The 27908-nt window shown below is 41.4% G+C and overlaps 1 protein-coding gene across 3 annotated transcripts in view; it reads right to left on the bottom strand.

The window, feature by feature from the left end:
- Positions 1–27908, bottom strand: part of APBB1IP (amyloid beta precursor protein binding family B member 1 interacting protein) — a 128538-nt gene that overhangs the window by 68505 nt on the left and 32125 nt on the right. For 2 of the 3 annotated variants that reach the window (XM_055274928.2, XM_063637293.1), the window contains 2 exons: positions 5395–5466; positions 1271–1358 (listed from right to left, as the gene is read on the bottom strand). In XM_055274928.2, coding sequence (XP_055130903.1) covers positions 1271–1358; positions 5395–5466 — 160 coding nt within the window. Of the gene's footprint in view, positions 1–1270; positions 1359–5394; positions 5467–17349; positions 17783–27908 lie in introns of those variants that run through there. The other variant, XM_063637292.1, reaches the window with a different exon arrangement.

Here is a 27908-nt window from a genome sequence, read left to right as displayed (position 1 = left end):
GGTAGTCACTGCAAGTCTTTGGGAAATCTTTTTCCAGAGTTGCAGGGAGTTCTCACTAATTTGAAAGTGATTACTTCAAGATTTATTTTTTATTTTTATTTTTATTTTTTTTGAGATGGCATCTCGCTCTGCCACCCAGGCTGGAGTGCAGTGGCGCGATCTCAGCTCACTGCAAGTTCTGCCTGCCGGGTTCACGCCATTCTCCTGCCTCAGCCTCCCAAGTAGCTGGGACTACAGGTACCCACCACCACGCCTGGCTAATTTCTTGTATTTTTAGTAGAAACGGGGTTTCACCGTGCTAGCCAGGATGGTCTCAGTCTCCTGACCTTGTGATCCGCCCGCCTTGGCCTCCCAAAGTGTTGGAATTACAGGCATGAGCCACCGCACCTGGCCTCAAGACTTATTATAATATGAACAGCATGTGGCCTAAAGATGTCTCCACTTAAATAGAGAGTTTTTGTTTTGTTTTGTTTTTTATTTTCTTGAGATAGAATCTCACTCTGTTGCCCAGGGTGGAGTACAGTGGCAGAAACACAGCTCACTGCAGCCTTGATCCTCCTGCCTCAGCCTCCCAAGTAGCTGAGACCACAGGCACATGCCACTATGCTTGCCTAATTTTTTTTTTTATTTTTTGTAGAGATGGGGTCTTGCCATGTTGTCCAGGCTGGTTTCAAACTCCTGAGCTCAAGCAATCCTCTTGCCTTGGCCTCCTAAAGTGCTGGGGTCACAGGTGTGAGCCACCATGCATGGCTGAGAGATTTTTGGTAATAAAATAAAGTGACAAGTTCAGGAAAAATGAAAAAATGTCAAGTAGACTAAATTACACATAAGTATATATTATATATAAATTAAAAAATATTTTAAATAAAATATTATGAAGTATCGATTCATATTTATTAATCATTATGAAATAGTTGATTTCTACCACTGAAGGGACATTTCCTTATTAATATTTTTATATGCTACTCCTTGTTACTCTATGGGCTTAGTAATAAGAAGAAACTCCCCTTACTTTAAAAAACAAGATCATTTTGAGACTTCTCACAAATGCAGAATGGTGTTCCCTTTCATTATTGGCAAAAATATCTTCTTGACTCTCTCAATTCAATCCAGACACAGTAAAACCCAGTCTGAAATCCATGATTTTAACAATGATATTTCATCATGATGTTTAGGTTCCTTTAATTTAGTTTTCAAATTATAGTTTCATACTGATTTGAATCATCATTATGATTTTGAATTACTTAAGAAAAGAAATTGTTATGCTTACCATTTAAATCTTTAAACCCCACACTGTAGTTAAATTCAGCTCTGGGTGGATTAGGGTCAGGAGGAGGGAGAGTGTCAACTCCTAAACTCTGTGAAAAAAGATCCCCCCATCAAAGTTATTCATGATACAAACATTTCTGTAGCACACTTTACTCAGCAAGTCAAAAACCATGTATTATTTACACATTTTCTCCCTTAGTATGTTCTCTGAAAACCATATTGTAACTTGAAAATGTTTTATGTAATTTTTCCCCTATAGACAATTACAGCTTAAAAATTATTCTAGAAGGAAGATCTTGAAACAGAATATGTCAATTGAGAGCAATGAGAATGAGGTAGTTAATTTTTATAAAGAAGAAATAATTTCTTGTAATGCTGAACACACACACACACTATATATATATACATATAAAAATATAAATATATAAAAAATATACATAAAATTCTGTAATGACTTAAGTCATGACATCAAAGAAAGAAATATCCAGTTACTTGGAGGAGAAAAGCTGTCTGAGGATGCAGTCTGTCGTAGTAAAAGTTTTCCTTAGCCTAAAATCTTGAGAGCCTACCTGTTGGCAGGGCTGTTTGGCCAAGCAAACCTAAAACCTATGACTATATTCACTTGGCCACAACAAAGAAATAGCAAAAACCAAACGGGCTTTGGGTGAAGGCAGGTCCAAGAGACTAAAAGGGGCCTCTTTCCTATTCCTTTTTTTTTTTTTTTTTAATAAAAATGAGACGGGGGTCTTACTATGTTGCCTAGGCTGGTCTTGAACTCCTGGGCTCAAGTGAGCCTCCTGTCTCAGCCTCCTAAAGTGCTGGAATTACAGGTGTGAGCCATCGTGCCCAGCCTCTTTCCTGTTCTTGCCTTACAGTAACAATACTTAAACGTGGTCCTGCAAAACTCCCAGACTCTGACCCATTAGAACACTTCCCCCACTGGCTGCAGGAATGAGGGAATGGGTACAGAGAGACTACACACGTTCACTTAAACTCTCCTCCACCATGGGAAGAGAAAACACAGTCCTCATCTTAAGAAATGTGGTTGCCATTGGCTCACGCCTGTAATCCCAGCACTTTGGGAGGCCGAGGCAGGCGGATCACAAGGTCAGGAGATCGAGACCATTCTGGCTAACACAGAGAAACCCCATCTCTACTAAAAACGCAAAAAATTAGCCGGGCGTGGTGGCGGGCGCCTGTAGTCCCGGCTACTCAGGAGGCTGAGGCAGGAGAATGGCTTGAACCCGGGAGGTGGAGCTTGCAGTGAGCCGAGATTGCGCCACTGCACTCCAGCCTGGGCGACAGAGCGAGACTCCATCTCAAAAAAAAAAAAAAAATAAATAAATAAATACAAAAATTAGCTGGGTGTGGTGGCGCACACCTGTAATCCCCACTACACGGGAGGCTGAGGCAGGAGAATCGCTTGAACCTGGGAGGCGGAGCTTGCAGTGAGCCGAGATCTTGCCACTGCACTCCAGCCTGGTGACAGAGTGAGACTGAATCTCAAAAAAAAAACCAAAAAAAAAAAAAAAGAAAGAAAGAAATATGGTTGCCATCCTAACACCTTTTAACCAGCACCCCTTCCTCTAAGCCAACTATCTTGTATCTTATCCCTTCTTTCATAAAATCTAAACTTTTCTGAATCTTATTGGGAATATAAAGTAGATGCTAACTAGAATTGGTTTATTTTTTATTTTTGTTTTTATTGAGACGGAGTCTCACTCTGTTGCCCAGGCTGGAGTGCAATGGCACAATCTCAGCTCACCGTAATCTCTGCCTCCTGGGTTCAAATGATTCTCCTGCCTCAGCCTCCTGAGTAGCTGGGATTACAAGCACCCACCACCACGCTTGGCTAATTTTAGTATTTTTAGTAAAGATGGGGTTTCACCATATTGGCCAGCCTGGTCTCGAACTCCTGACCTGTGATCCACCCACCCCAGCCTCCCAAAGTGCTGGCATTACAGGTGTGAGCCACTGTGCCCGGTCTAGAATTGGTTTATTTTTCCTAAAATAAATAGTCTTTCAAAACACAGACTATTCATTTATTTTTTTAGAAAGCTTTTGAAGATCTCTATCTTATTTAGGAATATTGGCTTATTCTTCTTTTGGTATTTTATGCAGAAAAGTGATGAGCTTATTACCTTATTAGTCAAAGGCTCATTTATGAGCACACTGTAAGACATTCTAAAGCCCACCTGACTGTAACCTGGCTTAGTGGCCCCTGCCACTTAGGGCCCCTGGCCCTACAGCTACCAGGCTGTAGTGGTGCTGACAGTGGGGCTCAGTGACCTCTGAGTCAATCTAATCTTGATGCCAGGGGCTTTTTTCTCAGTCTATGGTTGAGTAGTTTTCACATTCCTTTGAGGGTACTGAGTTCTTACAGTTTAATCACGAGGTCACCATAACTCCCACTTAGTTCTTTAAAATGTAGCATTTCCTCAAGGGTTAGTAAAAAGTCTTTACTAAAGATGATATCCAGCCTGGGCAACATAGTGAGATCTCGTCTCTACAAAAGAAAAAAAATTAGCTGGGTGTGGTGGCGTGCACCTGTTGTCCCTGCTACTTGGGAGCTGAGGCCAGAGGATCACTTGAGCCCAAGAGGTTGAGGCTGCAGTGAACCGTGATTGTGCCACTGCACTCCAGCCTAAGCAACAGAGTGAGACTGTGTCTCTCAAGAAAACCCCAAAATCAAACAAAGATAATATTTTCTTAGTAAGTCTTTATAAGGGTAACCACAGGGAAATGGCTCAGTGCTGGTGGTTGTAGGATAGTAAACTTGGGGGTAAATTTCTCTATTGGTAAATATTTGGATACTACGAGCTTGATGTATGTCTGATCAATGTATTAAATTAAATGAATTCAAAAGAATATAGTCAGGAACAAGCTTTTTTTTAACCCGTCATTGTCATAATTACATCAGAACTATATAATGTTGCCAATCTTCAGGGTGTTGCGGGAAGTCAGGGACCCCGAATGAAGGGACCGGCTGAAGCCATGGCAGAAGAACATAAATCGTGAAGATTTCATGGACATTTATTAGTTCCCCAAATTAATACTTTCATAATTTCTTATGCTTGTCTTTACTGCAATCTCTGAATATAAATTGTGAAGATTTCATGGACATTTATCACTTCCCCAATCAATACTCTTGTGATTTCCTATGCCTGTCTTTAATCTCTTAATCCCATCATCTTCATAAGCTAAGGATGTATGTCGCCTTAGGACCCTGTGATGATTGTGTTAACTGCACAAATTATTCGTAAATCATGTGTGTTTAAACAATATGAAATCTGGGCACCTTGAAAAAAGAACAGGATAACAGTGATGTTCAGGGAACAAGGGAGATAACCATTAGGTCTGACTGCCTGGGAGCCTGGCAGGACAGAGCCATATTTCTCTTATTACTGAAAACGGGTAAGAGAAATATTGCTGAATTCTTTCCCCAGTAAGGAATATTAATAATTAATAGCCCTGGGAAAAGAATGCATTCCCAGGGTGGGCCTCTCAAATGGCTGCCCTGGGAGTGTCTGCCTTATGCAGACGTAGATAGGGATGAAACATGCCCTAGTCTCCTGCAGCGCCCCCAGGCTTGCTAGGATTAGGAAATTACAGCTTGGCGAATTCTGGTCAGACTGGTTCACTGCTCTTGAACCCTGTTAAGATGTTTATCAATGACAATGCATGCACAGCAGGGCTTGGAACTTCATTAATAATTCTAGTTTCTCCCTGACCTTGTGACCTTGCCCTGCCCATTTGCCTTGTGATCTTTTGTCCTTAAAGCATGTGATCTCTGTGACCCACACCCTATTTGTATACTCCCTCCTCTTTGAAAATTGCTAATAAAAACTTGCTGGTTTTATGGCTCAGGGGGCATCACAGAACCTGCCAACATGTGATGTCTCCCCTGGACACCCATCTTTAAAATTTCTCTCTTTTGTACTCTTCCCTTTATTTCTCAGACCCGCCGACACTTAAGGAAAATAGAAAAGAACCTACATTGAAATATCGTGGGCTGGTTCCCCCAGTATCAGGGTTTTATAAAAGACAGCTCCCTTGTCATATTATAATGAAATTCTGCAACTGTATGTTTGTTTTCTAATTTGCCAGTTAAAAAGGGAAGTTTACCTGAGTCAGAAGATCCATCTCTCCCAGCAAAGTGCTGAACATTTGGTCTATGTCTTCACTTGACTCACCCATCTGAAAAAGGAAGAAATTGACATATTAGCAGTCTCATAAAAGCCTGATCCTAGGATACTCTTTGCATCCCTCCCTTTCCCCCAGGAGCCCCATCCATGGGCAGCTAAGTTGGGAGAGGACCATATTGAGAGGAAGGCTCATGTTAGCCTGAAATTTCATGCCTGGCTTCTGTCCAAAATCTGCTTGATCCAAGATTGTGCCAAACCTTGGGAAATGCCTCAGAGCCACAGTTGAATTTTTCCAGGCTGAACTAGTCTTCTTGGGGCCAAAGAAACAGGCTGGATCACGCCTGTAATCCCAGCACTAGGGGAGGCTGAGACAGGTGGATCACCTGAGGTCAGGAGTTTAAGACCAGCCTGGCCAATATGGTCTCTACTAAAAATACAAAAATTACCTGGGTGTGGTGGCACGTGCCTGTAGTCCCAGCTACTCGGGAGGCTGAGGCAGGAGAATTGCTTGAACCCAGGAGGCGAAGGTTGCAGTGAGCCGAGATTGCGCCACTGCATTCCAGCCTGGGTGACAGAGTGAGACTCCATCTCAAAAAAAAAAAATAAACCTTACACAAAAATGATGTGAGGAGTGATTAAGCATATTTACCCAATAATTCCCTGCTTTCAAAAGATATTTCTGAAATAATAGTTTTTAGTACATTTATTTAGAAGTACTGGTGGACAAACCTTTAGAACTTAAATGGCCTCCCTGTCAAGCAAAAAGAGATAGAAAGAAAACATTTTTTTACATTTTAACCTTTCTTTGCCGAAACCAAGTGAAGTAATTGCCCAAGAAGAGGAAAAGTTTGCAACAAAATAGGGTGGGATGCACTGTGAGTTGCAACTGGCTGCTCTGTTTCCTGACATTTTTGGCAAGGCTAAATTGGGAAGTTAGGAGACATTACTAGGCCTTTGGCCACTTAACAAGCATTATGTAGTTTGGCAAAGGTAATCAATTGTTTCATCTGTAACATGAGGAATTTGCTGCAGACCATTTCTAAGGGCATTTCTCTCTTTCTTTTCTTTTCTTCTTTTTTTCTTTTTTTAGATGGAGTGTTGCTCTGTCCCCCAGGCTGGAGTGCAGTGGCACGATCTCAGCTCACTGCAGCCTCCGTCTCTCAGGTTAAAGCAATTCTCCTTCCTCAGCCTCCGGAGTAGCTGGGATGACAGGCACCCCTCACCACACCCGGCTAATTTTTGTATTTTTAGTAGAGACGAGGTTTCATCATGTTGGCCAGGCTGGTCTCAAACTCCTGACCTCAGGTGATTCACTCACCTCGACTTCCCAAAGTGCTGGGATTACAAGATTGAGCCACCTTGCTCAGCCTCTAAGGATATTTTAAAATGCTCTAAAACACTGTAAGATTAATGCCAATTATAGCTTATACTAAGAAGTCTAGTGGGTGTTAGGGAATCAGTATGTATTATTTAAGCCAAATCACAATATTTACTTGAATTTGTACATGCATGCATTTGTATCTCACTCTTTTTATATGGAAATTAAAAATATATACAAAAGCAGAGAGAATAATGATTTTCATGTACGCATTGTCCAGCTTTAATAATTTTCAACTGGACTGATCTTTTCCCATTTATATCTTCCTACAATAGATATTTTAAAGCAAATATTATTTTTCCATAAATATTTCAGAATGCAGTGCTAAAAGATAAAGATACTTTATTTCTTTTTTTCTTTTCTTTATTTTTTGAGATGGAGTTTTGCTCTTGTCACCCAGGCTGGAGTGCAGTGGTGCGATCTCACATCACTGCAACTTCCGCCTCCCGGGTTAAAGCAACTCTCGTGCCTCAGCCTCCTGAGTAGCTGGAATTACAGGCATGCCCCACCACACCTGGATAATTTTTATATTTTTAGTAGAGATGGGGTTTCGCCATGTTGGCCAGGGTGGTCTGAAACTCCTGACTTCAGGTGATCCGCCCACCTCGGCCTCCCAAAATGCTGGGATTACAGGTGTGAGCCACCACGCCTGGCCCATAAAGATACTTTCTAAATCATAACCATAATACTATTATCTCTTCATGTGTGTGTATTTAAAATAAACTACTGGCTGAAATAGGCCAAGTTGAGGCAAATCTATCTTTCCTTGAATAAATTATCTTGAAAACTTGTAGTTCACCCTTTAAGTGACTTTAATACTTTAGCAGTCACATATTTTTATTTTTAATAGCTTTAGCTAATCAGGGTGTCTTAGTCTCTTTATTAAATGTCTATGAAACAAACTTTGTCACACTAACTTTGCTTTCTTAAAAATGACTCCAGTGATCTTCTTCTTCTTCCTCTTCTTATTCTTTTGAGACGGAGTCTCACTCTGTCTCCCAGGCTGGAGTGCAATGGCCTGATCTCAGCTCACTGCAAACTCTGCCTCCTGGGTTCAAGCAATTCTCCTGCCTCAGCCTCCTGAGTGGCTGGTATTATGGGCGCCTGCCACCATGCCTGGCTAATTTTTGTATTTTTAGTAGAGATGGGGCTTCATGATGTTGGCCAGGCTGTTCTTGAACTCCTGACTTCAAGTGATCCACCCACCTGGGCCTCCCAAAGTGTTGGTATTACAGGCGTGAGCCACCATGCCCAGCCAAATGATTTTTAAAATATCACAATTCTTAAAAGTGAAGTGATGTAAATGATGATGATGATAACAGTAATACTTATCTGGCACTAACTCTGTTGCAAGAGCTATTCTATAAGCCAGAGTTGATATTAGCAACATTTGGCACCCAGGATAGCATTGACGCTGAGCAATCAGAACAGATGAGGCTGTAAAATCATTTTGGGTGAATCAGTGCATATCCTCCAAATATCCACCCTGCAAAGCTAGCACTTAATCTTCCCAAATTATCTTCAACAATTATCTTGGGTTTATCATTTAGGAAATCTGACATAATGAAATCTTCTTGCTTAATTTTTCCATCATATATTTCCCCTTCTCCCTATTTTAAGAAGAAAAAAATTATTTTCTTCTCCTACATAACCTTATCACCCTCGCCGAACAGGACTGAGAACATTTTCCATCTGAATGTTCTGCTCCCTGCAGTGACTTTTCTTTTGCCCTCCTTCTAGTCTCTCCCTCTTGAGAAACACAAAAGCTACCCTGAGCTACAGATCACTGAGCATATTCCACCATCATTTCAAGGTTTAAGTTTTGCATGTTTTATTTTGGAGGACAGATGCTTGAATTGCTATGTGATGTATTAATTTTCTCTAGTGCCCTATCTGGCATCCAGCATAGGAGGTGTCTTGCAGGAGCACGGGAAGTTGTAAAACTGTGTTGGCCAGGAGGTGTTGGGAGGGGACAAGAAGGGGTCTTTAGTTAACAGAGGTCTAGATTCCATCGAACTAGCACATTTCTTAGTGGCAGACACATCCCAAAGAATCAGGTGTACATACACATGGGACAAGAAGGTGTGTGTTTGAATCCAAGGAAGCCACTCAGTGAATGCTGAGGGTCAGACTACGCAAAGCAGGCAGGTGAGCACCCAGGTATAGAAGCAACAGGTGAGAAAGACACCGAAGGTCTAGGTCTATGTGTGCAGGGAAAGTCAGAGAGGAATCAAACACAGCATCAGTGAAGGATGATGGAAGATACTTGTCCTATTTTGTGTGTATTGTTGGGATTAAAAAAGTGTTTATGGCAGCTGGAAGAGAGGAAGATGGCTGCAGGTGGGCCCCGCCCCTGGTTCAGGAGGGAAGTCAGCATGAGGAATCATTTCCATGGGGTTTTATCTCCACACAGTTGCTTACAAAGTATCTGAATCATATCCTCCTTGCTTTAAATGTCCTACAGGGCTGGGCATGGTGACTCACACCTGTTATCCCAGCACTTTGGGAGGCCGAGGGGAGGGGATTGCTTGAGGCTAGGAGTTTGAAACCAGCCTGAGCAACACAGAGAGATTTCTGCACAAAAAATTAAAGAATTAGCCAGGTGTGGGGGCACGTGCCTGTAGTCCCAGCTACTCGGGAGGCTGAGACGGGATGATGGCTTGAGCCCAGGAGGTCGAGGCTGCAGTGAGCTATGATGGTGCCACCAAAGTCCAGCCTGGGTGACACAGCGAGACTCTCTCCAAAAAAAAAAAAAAAAAAAAAAAATTCCTGCAAAACGGCAGAAAGTATTTAAGTAGACATTATCTCCATGGTTTCATAAACTGTCTCCCAAAACAACTAATATGGTATTAAAAATCTTGTCATGGGTTTTTAAGTTATTATTTTAATAAGGGGAAATTAATGGAATAAACAATAAAATTCCAGAACTGCTCATGTGAATTTCTTTCTATCTGAGTACAATAATGTGAGAAAATAAAGGAATCCTTCAGATGAATTATTATTAACAGAAAAAGTTAAGAGTAATTATTGGTGTTAACACATTTCAGGTTTTTTTATGAGAGTAATCCATTTTATAAGAATAAATATGGATTTGTTTGCTGACCTCAAAACTGCCAACTAGCATTACAATAAGCTTATAGGAACCAAAGATGATTTGAGTAACAAGAATCTTGCCATTGATTCATTCTCCTGAACCCTTAAATTTGGAAAAGCACTAAAATAAAGTCTTGAAATGTGACATCAGTGAGTCAGAAAAACCCACTGAACCCAAAGGCTTTCATTTCTCAGGCTGTGCACACCACTGCTATATAACAGGTTAATGACGTGCCACAGTGAATCATCCACCTAAGATGGAAATAACTCAACACAACAGCGCGTTCTCGTGACCTCTCCCTGCATTCATCTGGTGGAAATCTTTCCCCCTGCCCTTTCCCCTGCCCTTTCATTCCTTTCCCCCAGAGTCTGTTAGTGACTTATTAAGTGGAGCCAACATCAAAATTGTGCTGAAACCTACAGTCATAAGTAAACTTGCTAGTGAATGGATCATAGTTGCACCCATGGTGAAAATAAAAAGACATTTGACTTAAGGGTGGTTTGTTAACAAAAATTATTAATCTGTAAATGCAGTCATATTACATAATTGACCTCCCTGCAAGAAAACCTTATTTTTGGAATGGACAGACAAGAGTTATACACATGTAAACAGTGTACACACACACAAGCGTAAGAAAATAGGGCTGTGCCTATATGTACATGTGGTATTTTCTGAAGGTCAAAATAAAGATTAAAAGAGAGAGAGAGAGAGAGAGAGAAACACCCAGCCCTGACAGCTAAAAGTGTTATTTGGGTTAGCAGCCAGAAAGAGCTGGGGTGGAGTTATAGTGAAGCAATGCATTGCAAACAAGCCATGCTCACATCGTGACTGGGTGGAGTTAGAATCTTTTTGTGAGTATGTCACTTATAAGTTCATTTTATGTCTTGGGAAGAACCACAAGTTGTTGATGAAAAAGAAATGGAAATACTACAAAATCAGCTAGATTCTGTGATCATTATTGTTATTATTGGATAAATGAGGGGTGAGGTGGTTGCAGCCGCTTGTCCAGGCTAACACTTTCCCTTAGATTCCTTGAACGACAAGGAAATTTTCCCTGATGCTTAATACTTCTAGGCTTCAGTTTTTTTATCCTTAAATTGTTTCTCTTTTCCACCTGGATACATTTCAAAAATATGTCTTTTAAACATTTATCCTAGGTACTGTGATGCATATGGTTTACGGGACATATGTTTGTATTGGCGGCAGAGTTAATCTCACACATTTAACTCAGTTTGCATGCAGTTTGGGATGCTGTGAAGATCAGCAATTCCAGCCATGGAATCTGGAATTTTGGACCTGGATGAGGGCGGCCTTTATTGCATGGGTAAGAGTAGCTTGCCTAAAAACAGCCAGCTCAACATCCCCCAGGCATTTCCCTCTAAGCAGCTCCGACTCACTACTACCCCTCATGCATTCTCTTCCCATGCGCCTTAACTTGATAAAAGGCCATTAGTCACATATCAGTCTGACTTAGAACCCTTGGCATAGTCCCTTACTCCTCCCATTTTTCCATCTAGTCGGTCGGGGAATCTGTTGGCTCTTTTCTGTAGAAGGATTCTCCTTGCCTTCATTCTCTCTGTCAAGCCACAGTTGACACCTCACCAGCTCACCTGGCCTCCAGCCTTCCGGACTCCCCAACAATATTCACCACCACCACTGCTGCAAATTGCAAATACAAATGTGAACATGTCACTCTCCTGTTTAAAAGCCTTCCCTGGCTGATTATGATGAAGTGGAGAATGTTCAGGCACTCAGCATGTCTTTCAAAGTCCTTCCTAATTTGCCCCATTCGGGGCCTTTTATTTTTTTATTTATTTATGCTTTTTTTACATTATTTTATTTTATTTTTAGCAGAGACAGGGTCTCGCTAGGTTGCCCAGGCAGGTCTCAGACTCCTGGGCTCAAGTGATCCTCGCACCTCCGCCTCCCAAAATGCTGGATTACAGGCTTGAGCCACCAGGCCTGGCCTCAGGACCATTGATGTTTTCTGAACAGGCTTTTTAGAACTCTTTTTGTCTTTGTATATGCTATTCCCTTTAAATAATATCCTCCTCTGTGCATATCTCCTTTATAAAATCCTACTGATCATTCAAAATCCGGCTGTCAGGCTAACACTTCAATGGTGTCTTCATTCCCAGCAGAGATTTGCTGTCTATTGCACTTGGTAAACATGTCAGTAAATCCTGGCCTTAGCAACCAACTTGACATGGTATTTAATCTCCCTGGACTTCAGTTTCCTTGTCTATAAAATAAGGAAAACAATAATGCCTAATTCATAGGCTTGTTGCGACATCTAAACAAAATAGCCGACAATACTTGGCATGAATTTGCAATCAGCATTTGCCACATTGAATCACATTCTTTTTGTTATCGTGTTAGAATGTCTTAGAAAACTGGGAGTTGTTATTAAGAAAGAATCAGATCTTGTTGATGTTTGTGTTCAGAAATGCTTCGCTGGAAACCCAGAGAGATTAAATAACTTCCCAGACTAATGAGAAGAACTGGGCTAGAGTCCAGATCTCAAGCCTCATAGAAAGTTCTCTCTCACTTGACTGGCTATACGTTCTACATGGCTCCTGGTGTGACACACTCAAAAATGTCACATTCCAGGGCCGGGCAGTCCTTAGAGGTTGCCAAATAACATGTTTCTGAGAACTATCAGAGCAATTAAACAGCCTGTTTCTAAGCTGCTGCTATAGGTACAGGTTTGTGGAACCTCATTCACTATAACACTGTTTCTCTTTTTCCAATGCTATTTCCAGGTGAGTAAATACTGATACTTACACAGATGTGTTTTGTTGGTAAACAAAAGTTTCACTGGGGTTCACATCTATTTAGGCCTGAATCAGTTTTCAAACCAAAAATTTTAGTTGCTTTGAGAAAAATTCTGATAACTACATGCAACTTGAGGCAACTTGAGTGACAGTATTAATGACTTTTCTTCTTTTCTAATTCAATCGAAAGCCAGTTAACATTTCAAGTAATAGGTTAATCATTATTTAGTAAATAAAAACACGTTATGTTTTCTATCTTAATTATTTCTTAATTCACATCATATAATTTCATGTGTACCCCTTTGTTATAACAATAATATGTTACAATTTCGTGCTAGAAACTGAATTTTGAGCATAATGGTATTAAATTAAGGGATTATTTGATGCACTTAAAACTAAAAGATTAAGTCATAAAAGTATACTATTTTATATATTAAGTGAAATATGTAATAATACAATTGTTTATAACAGGAATTTTTTAATAAAACAGAAAACAAATAAAAGGATACACTATTTTCCATATAAGTTGAAAAAAGGCCTGGTGCAGTGTCTCACACCTGTAATGCCAGCACTTTGTGAGGCCGAGGCAGGTGGATCACTTGAGGTCGGGAGTTTGAGACCAGCCTGGCCAGCATGGTGAAACCCTGTTTCTACTAAAAATACCAAAAAATAAGCTGGGCATGGTGGTGCGCATCTATAATCCCAGCTACTTGGGAGTCTGAGGCACAAGAATTGCTTGAACCCGGGAGGCGGAGCTTGCAGTGAGCTGAGGTTGTGCTGCACTCCAGCCTGGGTGACAGAGCAAGACTCTAACTCAAAAGAAAACAAAACAAAACAAACAAGTGGTCCTAACAACTTCTGCATGAAATAAAAAAGTTGTTAAGGTTTTTCTCTTCTTGTGATTATCAAGTTTTGGGTTTACAGAGTTGATGTTTTCGGTGGCAGCAAGTGTCAATACGATGAAGAAACTCATATTATTTACATTTTTATAAGGAGCTTATCTGTCAAAACCCTGCTTTCTTATAGCACCGTATTGAGATATTACAAACTCACGGGTTGTCTAAGCCAATTTGAATGGTTGCAAATTTCACCTTTTCAGTTGTACTTTTAGTTATGCTTAGTCTTTACTTGGATTAAGATACTAATACCAATAACAGAATGAAAATTTCAGAGCACTGAGAATGAAAAGAAAAGACAAAACAGAATATTTGTGAGCAAGACCCTGTCTCTACAAAAAATAAAAAAATTAGCCAGTCATAGTGGCATGTGCCTGTAGTCCCTGCTATTCAGGAGGCAGAGGCAGGAAGATTCTTTGAGCCCAGGAGTTCAAGGCTGCAGTGACTCATGATTGCACTATTGCACTCCAGCCTGAGCAACAGAGCAAGACCCTGGCTCAAAATAAATAATAATAAATAAAGAAACAACAGAGGAGGTATAAAAATGACTTTCCGATTATTAAAATGAGTCACAGTCAATGAAGTTCAGGAAGGTTAGAATTAGCCTTCAGTATTAACCAGAGAAGTTGCTACCTGTCTACCAAGAAGAAAACTCCTCACTCAATTGCTTCTGTGCATGGCTGGGGTTGAGAGAGAGGGAAATCTCCCCTTGCTCTCTACCTGCCTGATAATAATAAAAATAATAGCGAATAACTATTAGTTATTCTCACTCCGTGCCAGGGATTGTCCTGGTGCGTTATGTGCATTGACTGATTAAATCCATCCTCACACCTTAGGTGAAATGAAAACACTTTTATGTTCGTCTTAGATGAGAAAACTGAGGCATCCAGAGATAAGTAACTCGATCGAGTTTACACAACGTAAGTTAGTCACCAAATATTTATTGATCCCAGACATGGCTGGAGGCTTAAACAAATTTCCGGAAGATTTTTCTATGTGGGTTTTCCTCAGCTGTATTTCTTCTCTTCAATGAATTTATTTGCATACTGTACATCTTTCTATGTTAAAGACAGTTAAAGAAAAATGTTTGTATCCCAGTATTGACTGCTTTTTTTTTCTTTTCTTTTCTTTTTTTTTTTTTTGAGATGGAGTTTTGCTCTTGTTGCCCAGGCTGGAGTGCAATGGTGTGATCTCGGCTCACTGCAACCTCCGCCTCCCAGTTCAAGAGTTTCTCCTGCCTCAGCCTCCCGAGTAGCTGGGATTACAGGCACCCGCCACTACGACCAGCTAATTTTTTTTTTTTTTCACTTGAGAAAGGGTTTCACCATGTTGGCCAGCCTGGTCTCAAACAATCAGCCCTCCTCAGCCTCCCAAAGTGCTGGAGTTACAGGGACTGTTGTTTTTTTACTCTAGAGTGTTTTGAGTTTATTACTAGATGGCCAAAACTAAAATAGAACTGGAATTGATGAGAAATAAGTTTCAAAAATCTGAGGCTCTCCAAGTATCAATTTACTTTGATATTTTTATTATTTTTTAATTAGAAACCATCTGGCAACATTTTTTTTCTAGGAAATAAATCAGTAGACATATTACAACTACAGATACAAAAGAGGAGAAAAAAATTTTAAAAAGCTTATGAATGGGATTGCACTTAGGATGAAATACGCACTGCAGAATTCAGATGCTCGCAAATGCTGGTGGAAACTGTGAAGTCACCTGTGTACAGTGTGATTGAAAATAACTTAGAATATTGAATTTTACCTGATTCCTTCAGGGTTGTATTTTTTCAAAATGCAATGAAAGCGTTTTGTCAAGAGGAAGTGGTTCACAGAATAACACAGCATATGGTTAAAGGTTCTTGCAATGTTTGGGGGAGGAGAAAGGGGAAGCCGAGGCTTCTGTGTAGCATAAAACAGGAAACAGAAGCATCTCTAAAGTTACAGATTATATCAAATAATTCACTCAACAGAGAACTAAGGTGAAGAAACCTCTTGGGCCAACTTAACCAACTTTGCACTGTACCCCTGAGATCGGTGAAAATCTTTATAGGCTAGCAAGTAGTTATTGAATCAAAAGGACAATGACTGTGGTCATATGATCAATTCAGACTAACATGCAGTGAGTCACAAACAAAATTCATAAGGACATGTGTATATACACATGTAGGGTCACATACAAGGAACAACCAAGACAACAGGGTCCTTTCGTAAGCAATATTGTCATGGCAAATGTTACCTGTAAATAACATTTTAAATAAAAAATCATCATTAAATGAAATGATTTATTTCAGTAATTTAAAAAAATACTAAGAGAGTGCTTTGAAAAGTCTTAGAATTTTGCAGTAAAGACACACACACACACACACAAACACGTAATGAGATGGGCTACCACATTTTAAAAAATATGATTTAGGCCAGGTACGGTGGGTCACACCTGAAATTCCAGCACTTTGGGAGGCAGAGGTGGGAGGATCACTTGAGGCCAGGAGTTCAAGACCAGCCTGGGCAGCATAGCAAGACCCCATCTCTATCCCCTCTGCCAAAAAAATTAGCCGGGCACAGTGGTGTGCACCTGTGGTCTCAGCTACTCAGGAGGCTGAAGCGGGAGAATCCCTTAAGCCCAAGAGCTCATGGCTACAGTGAGCTATGACAGCACCACTGTACTCTAGCCTGAGTGACAAAGTGTGACCCTGTCTCTAAAATTAAAAAACAAAAACAAAAAATAAAAGACACGATTTTTAAATGTGCTTATTTCCAAGTTGCTGTGATTTTATGCAAAGCATAAAGTCAATGAAAAATTTATGTTTTGCATAAAATCAGAGCAATTTGGAAATAAGTGGGTGGGACAAGGTGGGGGCACTCTGCTAAGTCAAGCTTCAGTCACAAAAAAGTGAGAGAACTGAATAAGACCCAAAAATGTTCCCCAGGACTCAAGTGCAAGAACACTTGACACAGGGCAACAGAGGTCAGCACATATGAACCCAACATCCCCACTTCCATCTGTTTGTCTGGCCTCCAGCTCTGGGAGACAAGTTGTAGACTAGTTTCACTTGGATGCCCATGGGTTGGAAAGAGAGTGCCAAGTCTCTAGATTATTTTAAGTTCCTTTTTTTTTTTTTCTGCTTTGAGTGTCTATATAAGGAATGGGGAACTGCTTTTGTATTTAGGACCCACTGTGACCTAAAACCAGAGGGACAACGCAATTTAGAATTTTTTGAAGAGACACAAATAGAAAATATTCTATTTATCATGTTGTATTAATAAATAAAAATCATGAACATTTCTTTTTAGAAACAAAAGTCCTGTGAATAGTTGGGTCTATTCACTGTCCCCTACATGTCTCTATTTTCTCATGAATCTACCTCAACTAGACTTTTGTTTGCACTATGTCACCAAACTGTGTGTCAAGATTACCAACAATCTGTGGGGTGCGGTGGCTCATGCCTGTAATCCCAGCACTTTGGGAGGTCGAGGTATGCAGATCACCTGAGCCCAGGAGTTCGAGACCAGCCTGGGCAACATGGCAAAATCCCATGTTTACCAAAAAAAAAAAAAAAAAAAGAAGCAGCTGAAGCATTCCAGTATTAAAGTTATTTTGAAAAAAGAGATTACCAATGATCTCTCTGTTGTGAAATCCAGTGGTTAGTGCCCAGTCAGCATCTTATACAGCCTTTAATATTATTGATCACCCCCTCCTGGAAATATTTTCTTTACTTGGCTGCCCTGACAGTTTTCTTTCTTGGTTTTCCTCCTCACAGAGGCCAATGTACCTTGAAGCCAATAAAGAAGCTTACATTTCAGGGCTTCTCACATGCAGGACGCTTCTGATGCCGCATGTCTCCTCTGGCACCCCAGCAGCAGCACACAACACAACACTGTTCTGTTGCTGGGAGTCACCTGGGTAGGGGTTCCTAGGTCTTCGAGTGGGGCCAGGCGACTGCCAGCACTATCTCCACTTTACCTGGAGTCCAACAAAAGCCCTCCCATGATGCATTTCATGGACATTAGATCTCATGTCCCAATCCAAGGTCTGAAGGAAACGCTCTGCTCTGCTCCTTGCCCAGGGTCACCTTGATCCAAGCTTCCTGGCTACCTTATGTCACCCCCAGCCCCAGGCCAGGATTTGGGAGGCTAGTGGGAACTGATGGTCCTGGCCAAGCAGTCCAGTTGTCGCCTGGGCCATTGGATGCCACGGGGTGCCATGTTAGTAAGAACAAAGGCTGCACTTCTCTGAGGCCTTGTTCCCTGCAAGAAGTACCACCAGAGCTAGAAACCACAGAGGAAGTTACAGAGGAGGCATTACCATCTAGAGCTGTCAAGCGAAAGTCAACTTCTTCTCAACTCTCAAACCTAAAAATTAATTTTGATCAGCCATGCTGGAGGAAACACTAAATCATCTATACAGAAAATTGTATTTTAAATTTATTCCCTATAGGAGGAGAAGGTAAAAGAATACGCAACCAAAAGTGTAGGAAAAAATACATCAGCAAGTTATTTAATCATCATAAAGATTGCAATATTGCTTTTTAGATATATATAGTTATGTGTCAATTTTTATTTTTATTGTTTTTTTTCAAATGTCTGCATATTTTAATAATGCTGTAAAATAAAGAGTTTCATTTTAGGCAGTGAAAACTATTTTTTCCAGTAAAGTTTCACAGTAAAGTATCACAGTTAAGTCCTTCTGGGTTCAGTGATCTCTAGTGATTAATAACAAACACATTTTTTAAATTGTTGCTGTCTCCTACCCCAGCCATGATTTTAAATTTTTTTCTTTATTTTATTTAAAAAATTATTTTAGGTTCAGGGGTACATGTGCAGGTTTGTTATATATGTCAATTTTTAAAAATTGGCAATTCATTGTGATTTCCTTTTTGGCTCTAAATAAATATTCCCTCTTGCCCTTAATTTTTCATTGACAATTTTGTATTTTTTAAAGGGAGACTTCATCTCCCATCCCAAGTAGAAAAATATCCCTTCTTTTTAAAAGGGAACCTCTCCAAATTGTGTAAGATTCAGGCCCCGGAGATTCTGGCTCTATCCCTATCTACCTTACCAGCTTCTCCTTCCAGCTTTTTCTGTGGGTTCCTCCTCATCCTTCCTGACCTCATTTCTCTTTGGCCTTGGTCTACACTCACTCCCTAGGTGCTCTTAGGGCTTTAAATACCATACATATGCTGCCAACCCCCAAAGCACATCTCCAGCCCAAGCGCCTTTTTCTTTTCCTTTTTTTTTTTGAGACGGAGTCTCGCTCTGTTGCCCAAGCTGGAGTGCAGTGAAGTGATCTTGGCTCACTGCAACCTCCACCTCCCAGGTTCAAGTGATTCTCCTGCCTCAGCCTCCTGAGTAGCTGGATTACAGGCATGTGCCACCATGCCCAGCTAATTTTTGTATCTTTAGTAGTGACGGAGTTTCACCATGTTGGCTAGGCTGGTCTTGAACTCCTGACCTCAAAAGTGCTGGGATTACAGGCATGAGACACCATGCCTGGCCCCAAACGCCTCTTTCTAATTCACACATTCAGCTACCTTCTGAATCGCCTCCACCCTCCCGTCCCACTCACTGACCCCTTGGATTTTATCTCTGTTTGTGCTCTGCTCACACGAGCCTCCCAGCTGTAACTCGAACCCTGTGAGCGTGCATTCGCTCATGCTTTTCTCTCTGTCTGGAACACCTGTTCCCCACTCACCCAAACAGCGGCTCTCTCACTGCCTTTAGGTCTTTGCTTTAATGTCTCCTCATTACTGAGCCCTGACCTGTTTCAAAATCAACTCTCTGTACTACCTCTGCTTTCTCTAATTATACTCTCTTCCCGCTCATCAACTAGAGTGTAAGCCCCCTGAGGGCAGGGATTTGACTGTTTTTGTTCACTGTTGGATTCTCAGTAAATAGAATAATGTAAATACATGATAGACTGTGAGTGAATATTTGTTAAATAAATGAATAAATTTAAAAAACTACCAGCCTGGGCGACACAGCATGATCCAGTCTCTGCAGAAAATTTTAAAAAGTTAGCTGGATGTGGTGGCATGCACCTAGCTACTTGGGAGGCTGAGGCAGAAGGATCACTTGAGACCAGGAGTTTGAGGTTGCAGTGAACTGTGATCTAACACTGCATTCAAGCTCAGGTGACAGAGTGAGACCTTGACTCAAAAAAACTAGAAACATACTATAGCGTGTTTCTAATATATTCACTCAAGCTCCACAGGGGCAGGCGTTGAGGCCGTCTTATTCGCCTTTGTGTTTTGTTGCTAAGCATAGTGCCTACCCTCGTCATGAAAAATCTTCAAAAGTATTGCCGAGTAGGTTAACAGCTTAAGGGAGAGCAGTAGAAGAGACAATGATAGAATTTTTTAAAAAGACACAATTCTACAACCACCGTGGTGGGTGGCAAGAATAAACAATGAATCAATAAACCATTAGGTGAAAGATGGTTGGAGAACATGGTATTCACTTGAAGTATCATTCCACTCTGCAAAGTCAAACTCCAGGGTAGGTGAAAAAATGAGAATGTGACCCCAAAATGCACAACAAGACTCAGAAGTAAAACTATATGAAAACTATTGCTTAACACTTATCAAAGAAATACTTTTAATTGAGAAAATCTGGTGGACTTGGCTTTAACCAAATGATCAAACTTAGAATTATCAATAATGGGACCGTGGGACATCGTGTGCCCCACTGATGTGATCCCCTGAGGACACAGCCTCACCTCTGTAATACTGCTACCAAAATCAAGAGGAATTGATCAGCTAAATCCAAACTGAGGAATATTCTGCAAAATGAACAAAGTAACTGGTCTGGACTCTTAAGAAAAGTAGGGCTGGGTGCAGTGGCTCACACCTGTAATCCCAGAACTTTGGGAGGCCGAGGTGGGTGGATCAGCTGAGGTCAGGAGTTCGAGACCAGCCTGGCCAATATGGTGAAACCCCGCCTCTACTAAAAATACAAAAATTAGCCGGGCATGGTGGCACATGCCTGTAATCCCAGCTACTCGGGAGGCTGAGGCAGGAGAATCGCTTGAACCTGGGAGGCAGATGTTGCAGTGAGCTGAGATCGTGCCATTGCACTCCAGCCTGGGTGACAGAGCAAGACTCCATCTCAGAAAGAATAAATAAATAAAAATAAAAACAGAAAAGTGGACATTTTTGGGTAATTGGAAAAGTTGAATATGGACTATATATCAGAATATAGTATTAAGTCATATACATTTACTGAGCGTGATCACATTTACCGTACATTTACTGTACTGTGATACATGCGTTGTGTAACAGAGACAGAACGTCTTTGTTCTTAAGAGATAAATGGTGAAAAAAAATAAAGCAGGAATGTAGCAGAATGTAAACAATGAGTGAATCTCGGTGAAGTGTACATGCATGTCCATTACACGATTTCTTTAAGTTTTAAAACTTTTAAAAACTTTCTCTTTTCCTTTCTTTTCTTTTTTTTTTTTTTTTTTTTTTTTTGTAGTGACAGAGTCTTGCTCTGTCACACAGACTGGAGTGCAGTGGTGCAATCATAGCTCACTGCAGCCTTGAACTCCTGAGCTGAAGCGATCCTCCTGCTTCAGCCTCCCAAGTAGCTGGGACTACAGGTGCACACCACCATGCCCAGCTAGTTAAAAAAATTTTTAGTTTGAGACCAGCCTGGCCAACATTGTGAAATGCTGTCTCTACTAAAAATACAAAAATTAGCCAAGTGTGGTGGCAGGCATCTGTAATCCCAGCTTCTCGGGAGGCTGAGGCAGGAGAGTAGCTTGAACCCGGGAGGCAGAGTTTGCACTGAGCTGCGATCGTGGCATTGCACCCTAACCTGGGCCACAGAGGGAGACTCTCTCAAAAAAAAAAAAAAATATAAAGACAGGATCTTGCCCAAGATGGTCTTGAACTCTTGGCCTCAAGCGATCCTCTGGCCTTTGCCTTCCAAAGTGCTGGGATTATAGGCATGAACCACTGCACTGGTGTAAGGTTTGAAACTTTTCAAAACGAAAAGCTGGAGAATAAAAGAAGCAGAACCAGCCTTTGAAATTGACTCGACCTGGGTTAAAAAACAAAACAAAACAAATGAACAAAAAACAGGGAAGGGGAAGAAGGGAGAAGAGCAGAATGAAAAGCAGGGGCAGGGAAAGACTATGCAAAGGAAAAAAAATATTATTTCTCCTGTGTACTGCTGATATATTATCTGGTCTAAATCTCATAGAAACCATGAAGGGGTAGATAATATCACTATTTTCTCAGATGAGGAGCTCCTGGTCAGGAGTTCGAATGACACGCTCAAGATCACACAGGACATCTGTGGCCGGATGGGATTTAAACCCAAGACTGATCTCTTTCATTACACTGTTCCTGTCTGCTCCAGAAAATAAGCCATATAGACAACATATCAGGGCCTGGGATTGTGTGAAGGAAAAACACAGGTAGAACATACACTTAGGCACACACAGCACATCTGACATGTACTCAAATCCACACAAAGAAAAAGCAAGGGAAGGCCAGGCACAGTGGCTCGGGCCTATAATCTCAGCACTTTGGGAGGCCCAGGTAGGCAGATCACATGAGGTCAGGAGTTCAAGACCAGCCTGGCCAACATGGCAAAACTCCGTCTCTACTAACAATATAAAAATCAGCTGGGTGTGGTGGCAGGTGCCTATAAAATCAGCTGGGTGTGGTGGCAGTTGCCTTCAGCTCGGGAGGCTGAAGCAGGAGAATCGCTTGAACCCAGGAGGCAAAGATTGCGGTGAACCGAGATTGTACCACTGCACTCCAGCCTGGACGACAGAGTGAGACTCTATCTCAAAAAGAAAAAGAAAAAGAAAAAACAAGGGAAGACACGGACACATCAGCAAGAGTCAAACAGAAACCTGCTTTCACAGAGCCACGTTCTCATCTCAAAGGAGGGGGATGTCTGTCACATCACTGCTTCTAGAAACTTCTAAAACTGGGTTATGTCTTCATAGACATGATGGCATTTCCCCCTCTAGAACAGATAATGTTAAGCCAAGGTCCAGATCTGGCCATGGCCTTGAGACCTGCCTTTAGCTTGGTTAAAAAGGAGATGCAAACAGATGCCTGGGTCTAGATGTCTTGCTTAATAAACAGGCTGAAGTGGAATTTTTCTGGTAATCACAAGATTTTGAGCAATGATTTAGAAAAATTAATCTTTTCTCTCCTTCCAACTCCAAGCTGAAAATGGAGAAGCAGGAAGTGGGGGAACTTAAAATATTTTAGACTCAATTTTTCATTTTGCTTCAGCAAGGAAGACAATTTATTTTTTACTCTTTAAAAAACTTATTTCTTTAAACCAACAGATACAGTTATATGTATTTATCATGTGATACAGGATGTTTTGAAGTATGTATACGTTGTTGAATGCTTAGTTCTGGCTAATTAACAAATGCTTTACCTCAGTTATTTTTTTTTGGAAAGAACATTTAACATCAACTGGAAGATGAACGTTTTCTAGTGCAAGGAAGATTTTCCTGGGCGATTAGTAAAATTCCTTTACTTAGCATGAGAATATCGGTGTCAAATGGCTTTTTAACTTCCAGGAGCGCAGAAGATTCCAAGCAATGAAGTAATGAACTTGCTTATTACTGGAGTAATGACAACCAGGCATGTCCACTAAGGTTTGGGCATCAGCCCTAGGCAGAACACAAATTCCAGGCTTTGCTTAGAAGGCAGGATACAGCCACTGGAGAGCTGAAACTACCACTTTATACACTCTCTGAAAGGCTCAATCTACCACAGCCTACACTAGAACTGGTAGTCGTTTTGTGAGTTATTTCTAATTGCAAAATAAATCCATAAATTGCTGCAGAACATTAAAAAAATCACTGAAACCAAAAGGAGAAATAGTGACAATGTATTTCTTCTATTCAAGAACATACTTTTTATTTTATTTTATTTTATTTATTTATTTTTTTTTTTTGAGAGAGGGTGGCTCTGTCTCCCAGGCTGGAGTGCAGTGGTGCAATCTCAGCTCACTGTAACCTCTGCCTCCGGCGTTCAAGCAATTCTCATGCCTCAGCCTCCCAAGTAGCTCGGATTACAGACATGCACCCCCACACCGGGTAATTTTTGTATTTTTAGTAGAGATGGGGTTTCACCATGTTGGCCAGGCTAGTCTCAAACTCCTGGCCTCAAGTGATCCGCCCACCTCGGCCTCCCAAGTGTTGGAATTACAGGCATGGGCCGCTGTGCCCAGCCAAGAACGTATGTTTCTATATTTTAGTGCTTCTGAAATCATGATGGTTCACAGAGTAGACTATGAAATTTGGCTACCACCAACGGGGGTCACCTATGATGTAGTTTTCCTCAACCATTTATGTGCAAACTGAGTGAAGCAGAATCCAATTGTCATTCAGTTGAGTTATTTGCATTGGTGGTAGAACACACTGCTTAACTATTAATTTAAATTTGGATCACACAACATCATTTTAAAAGCTTTCAAAAAGACTCACAATGAGACAGTGCTGAAATGCAAAGTTATTATACCATTTAGAGAAGACGGCTGTTCACAGGCCAGGCCAGCCAATTAAGACAGCAGAAATTCCCAAAGCACCCAGATTGTAATTTTTTTTGTTTTTGTTTTTTTGTTTTTTTTTTTGAGACAGAGTCTCGCTCTGTCGCCCAGGCTGGAGTGCAGTGGCACAATCTCGGCTCACTGCAAGCTCCGCCTCCCGGGTTCAAGCCATTCTCCTGCCTCAGCCTCCCGAGTACCTGGGACTACAGGCGCCCGCCACCACGCCCGGCTAATTTTTTGTATTTTTAGTAGAGACGGGGTTTCACTGTGTTGGCCAGGGTGGTCTCGATCTCCTGACCTCGTGATCCGCCTGCCTCGGCCTCCCAAAGTGCTGGGATTACAGGCGTGAGCCACCGTGCCCGGCCCCAGATTGTAATTTTCAAAGTCAAGAGAGATTGATGTGGCAGATTTATCCATCATGAAAGATTATCCATCAGGTACCAAATGCCTACCTAGCAAATGCTTCCTGTTGGAATTCAAGAGAAGTTGTTAAACTTCCAGCAATATATAATTCAATAATGAGAAATAAACCAACAAAAAATATAGAAACATTCATGACATTCTTTGATAAACCTAAAAATCGTGTTGTGAGCTCTAAAAGTTGTAAGGAACAAGACTAAGGGCTTGCGTAACAAAGAGTTGAGGGTCCTAGCATGTTCCATATGCCTTAGAATCTTTGTATTGTCAATGTAAAGAAGTGAAGACACACTTCATTTGTAATCCTAAGAAGAAATGATATGTACCTCTATGAATAACTGTATGCTGTTATCTCTTCAGATCTTTCTTTTTCTTTCTTTCTTTTTTTTTTTTTTTTTGAGATGGAGTCTCCCTCTGTCGCCCAGGCTGGAGTGCAGTGGCGCGATATCAGCTCACTGCAACCTCTGCCTCCAGGGTTCAAGTGATTCTCCTGCCTCACCCTCCTGAGTAGCTGGGACTACAGACGCGTGGCACCATGCCTGGCTAATTTTCATATTTTTAGTAGAGACGAGGTTTCACTATATTGGCCAGGCTGGTCTCGAACTCCTGACCTCAGGTGATCTGCCGGCCTTGGCCTCCCGGAGTGCTGAGATTATAGGTGTGATCTTGCCTGTGCCTGGCCAAGATATTTTTCAACATTTAATGCATCATCCCCCACGTCCAAAAGAAAATGTGAATGAATGAATGAAACAAACAAGATGAAGATACTGAATGTTCTCAAGATGAAAATGAAAAAATGACCTTTGGCTTTAACTGCACAGATAACCTCCCTGGTTATCAGTGCAGGAGTGTTGAGGGTAGAAGTCAAACGGAACTCCTTCAGAAGTGGGTGGGAAATAGAGATAAAGACATGAGGAGAAGGTGGGTCCATACAGACCATAGCAATTGTAAAATGCGTTCCTTTCTATTATTGGGCATTATTCCAAAACCACTTTCATGGCTCCAAGCCTCTTTCCTGTGGATGCACTGCACTATAATTTAATCAGTTCTATTGTTGAAAATGTGCAGCTTGCTCTTCTTTTCAAGATATGATGATCTGAGCCAGATGTTTTCATGTGCAGAAAAATTATATGCATTGTGGCTCAAGGATAAAACCGGAACTATCAACCAACTCTTGCTTTTCTGTGGGGTGGGGGATTTTCTGTTTTTCTTCCCCCCTCCCCCGCCCACAGCCCCTGCCTATCTCGGTCAATGTTCTGCACCTGTCACTGAAAAACCCAGAGGATTGGAGCTGTTAGTAAAGATCCCAGTCAAGTCTGCTAAAGTTTGCATGAATAAGCTCAAACAGGCCGGGCGCGGTGGCTCACACCTGTAATCCCAACACTTTGGGAGGCCGAGAAGGGCGGATCATGAGGTCAGGAGATGGAGACTGTCTTGGCCAACATGGTGAAACCCCGTCTCTACTAAAATATAAAAAATAAGCCAGGCATGGTGGCACATGCCTGTCATCCCAGCTACTTGGGAGGCTGAGGCAGGGGAATCGCTTGAACCCGGGAGGCGGAGGTTGCAGTGAGCCGAGATGGCGCCACTGCACTCCAGCCTTGTGACAGAGCAAGACTCCGTCTCAAAAAAAAAGCTCAAACAGTGCAGGTCCCAAGGTGCCGTTTATTTCTCTCTGTTTGGAAGGAAGGATTTATGGTCATTTCTGTGACTCTGTATGTCTACAATACATTGGGTGATCCATACCATAGAAAAAACTTTATATCAGAAGAATCTGAGCTACCATATATGATTTTTCAGTGACAATCCAGTTTTAATTCTTTCCCTGCATTTCTTAGTAAATATTCTCCCTTCCTCCTAAAAGATGCTACTGACAATATTTTTCACTCTCTTATCTGGAAGCAAGAAAGGAACTGAGTCTTTACCTCTCATATTCAGAATGATTCATTCGTTAACATAAAACAAAAAGTAATAGTTAAGATTTCTCTCCACAGTTATCTTGCAGAATTAGCCCCGTGTGCAGTGTGGGGGTCTCCATTTTGTGCACTTATCTCTTGTGATATGTGGGGCCATCTAGGTGGGCTTCGGTCTAGAGGATCACTGAGCCACATGGTGCAGACAAAACCCCTGTCCAGAGGCAAGGACAGAGTTCAAAACCCAGCCCTGACACTTATTGGCTGTGTAATCTTGGGCAAATTATTTAACCTCTCAGTGCTTTAGTTTTTTTTTTTTTATCTTTAGAAAAGGTGTGATGATAAGCTATTTCATGAGGTCAAGGTGAGAATTCGATAAGTTAATGCATGTGAAGTGCTTAGAGGAGGCTCTGGCTTAGAACTGAAAGTTCAGTAAGTGTTGCTCTTGCTATCATGAAGCCATTAGAACTGCAGTAATCATAGAGCTACCCCAGATGCCTGGACAGATGATGGACAAGGACGCAGGCTGAGGTTGGTGAGAGATGATGGGCAAGGACACAGGCTGAGGTTGGTGACTCTGACCGTGGCTTTGGAGAGAAGCAGGACGGTGACTATTGCGTGGCATATTATGGACACTCCTCAACTTACAATGGGACTATGTCTGGAAAAACCCATCGTAAATTGAAAATATCCCTAAGTCGAAAATGCATTCAATACACCTAACCTACCGCACACTGTAGCTTAGTATAGCCTACCTTAAATGTATTCAGAACTTACACTAGCCTGTAGTTGGGCAAAATCATCTAACGAACATATTTATTTATTTACTTATTTTGAGACAGAGTCTCGCTCTGTCACCTAGGCTGGAGTGCAGTGGCACGATCTCGGCTCACTGCAACCTCTGCTTCCTGGGTTCAAGAGATTCTCCTGCCTCAGCCTCCCAAGTAGCTGGGATTACAGGCACCTGCCTCCACACCCGGCTAATTTTTTTGTATTTTTGGTAGAGATGGGGTTTCACCATATTGGTCAGGGTGGTCTCAAACTCCTGACCTCAGGTGATCCACCTGCCTTGGCCTCCCAAAGTGCTGGGATTACAGGCGTGAGCCACTGTGCCCAGTCCAAGCCTATTTTATAATGAAGTGTCGAACATCTTATGTAATTCACTGGATACTTTATTGAAAGTGTAAAACAGAATGGTTATATGGGTCTTTGAAATACAGTTTCTACTAAATGTGTGTTGCTTTTGCACCATTATATAGTGGAAAATCATTAAGTGGAACATTGTGAGTCAGGGACTATTAGATCCAACAGTCTTCTGACCAGGGTCCTCGCAACTTGCCCCATCCTTTCCCCACCAGAGAAACCACCTGGCTCCTGTGTTGTAGTTGGTTGAGGTTGTTGTTGGTTGTAGTTAGTGAGGAAGGGGAGATCATGAGTTGAAATAAAAGGGATAAGGATTTAAAAAAAGAAAAGTCCTAGGTGGATTAATACAGGAACAGAAA

This window comes from Symphalangus syndactylus, chromosome 4 (assembly GCF_028878055.3).
Source record: "Symphalangus syndactylus isolate Jambi chromosome 4, NHGRI_mSymSyn1-v2.1_pri, whole genome shotgun sequence".
Taxonomy (NCBI): Eukaryota; Metazoa; Chordata; class Mammalia; order Primates; family Hylobatidae; genus Symphalangus; species Symphalangus syndactylus.
The sequence above is the reverse complement of the archived record's forward strand: the minus strand, read 5'-3'. Positions and strand labels throughout refer to the sequence as shown.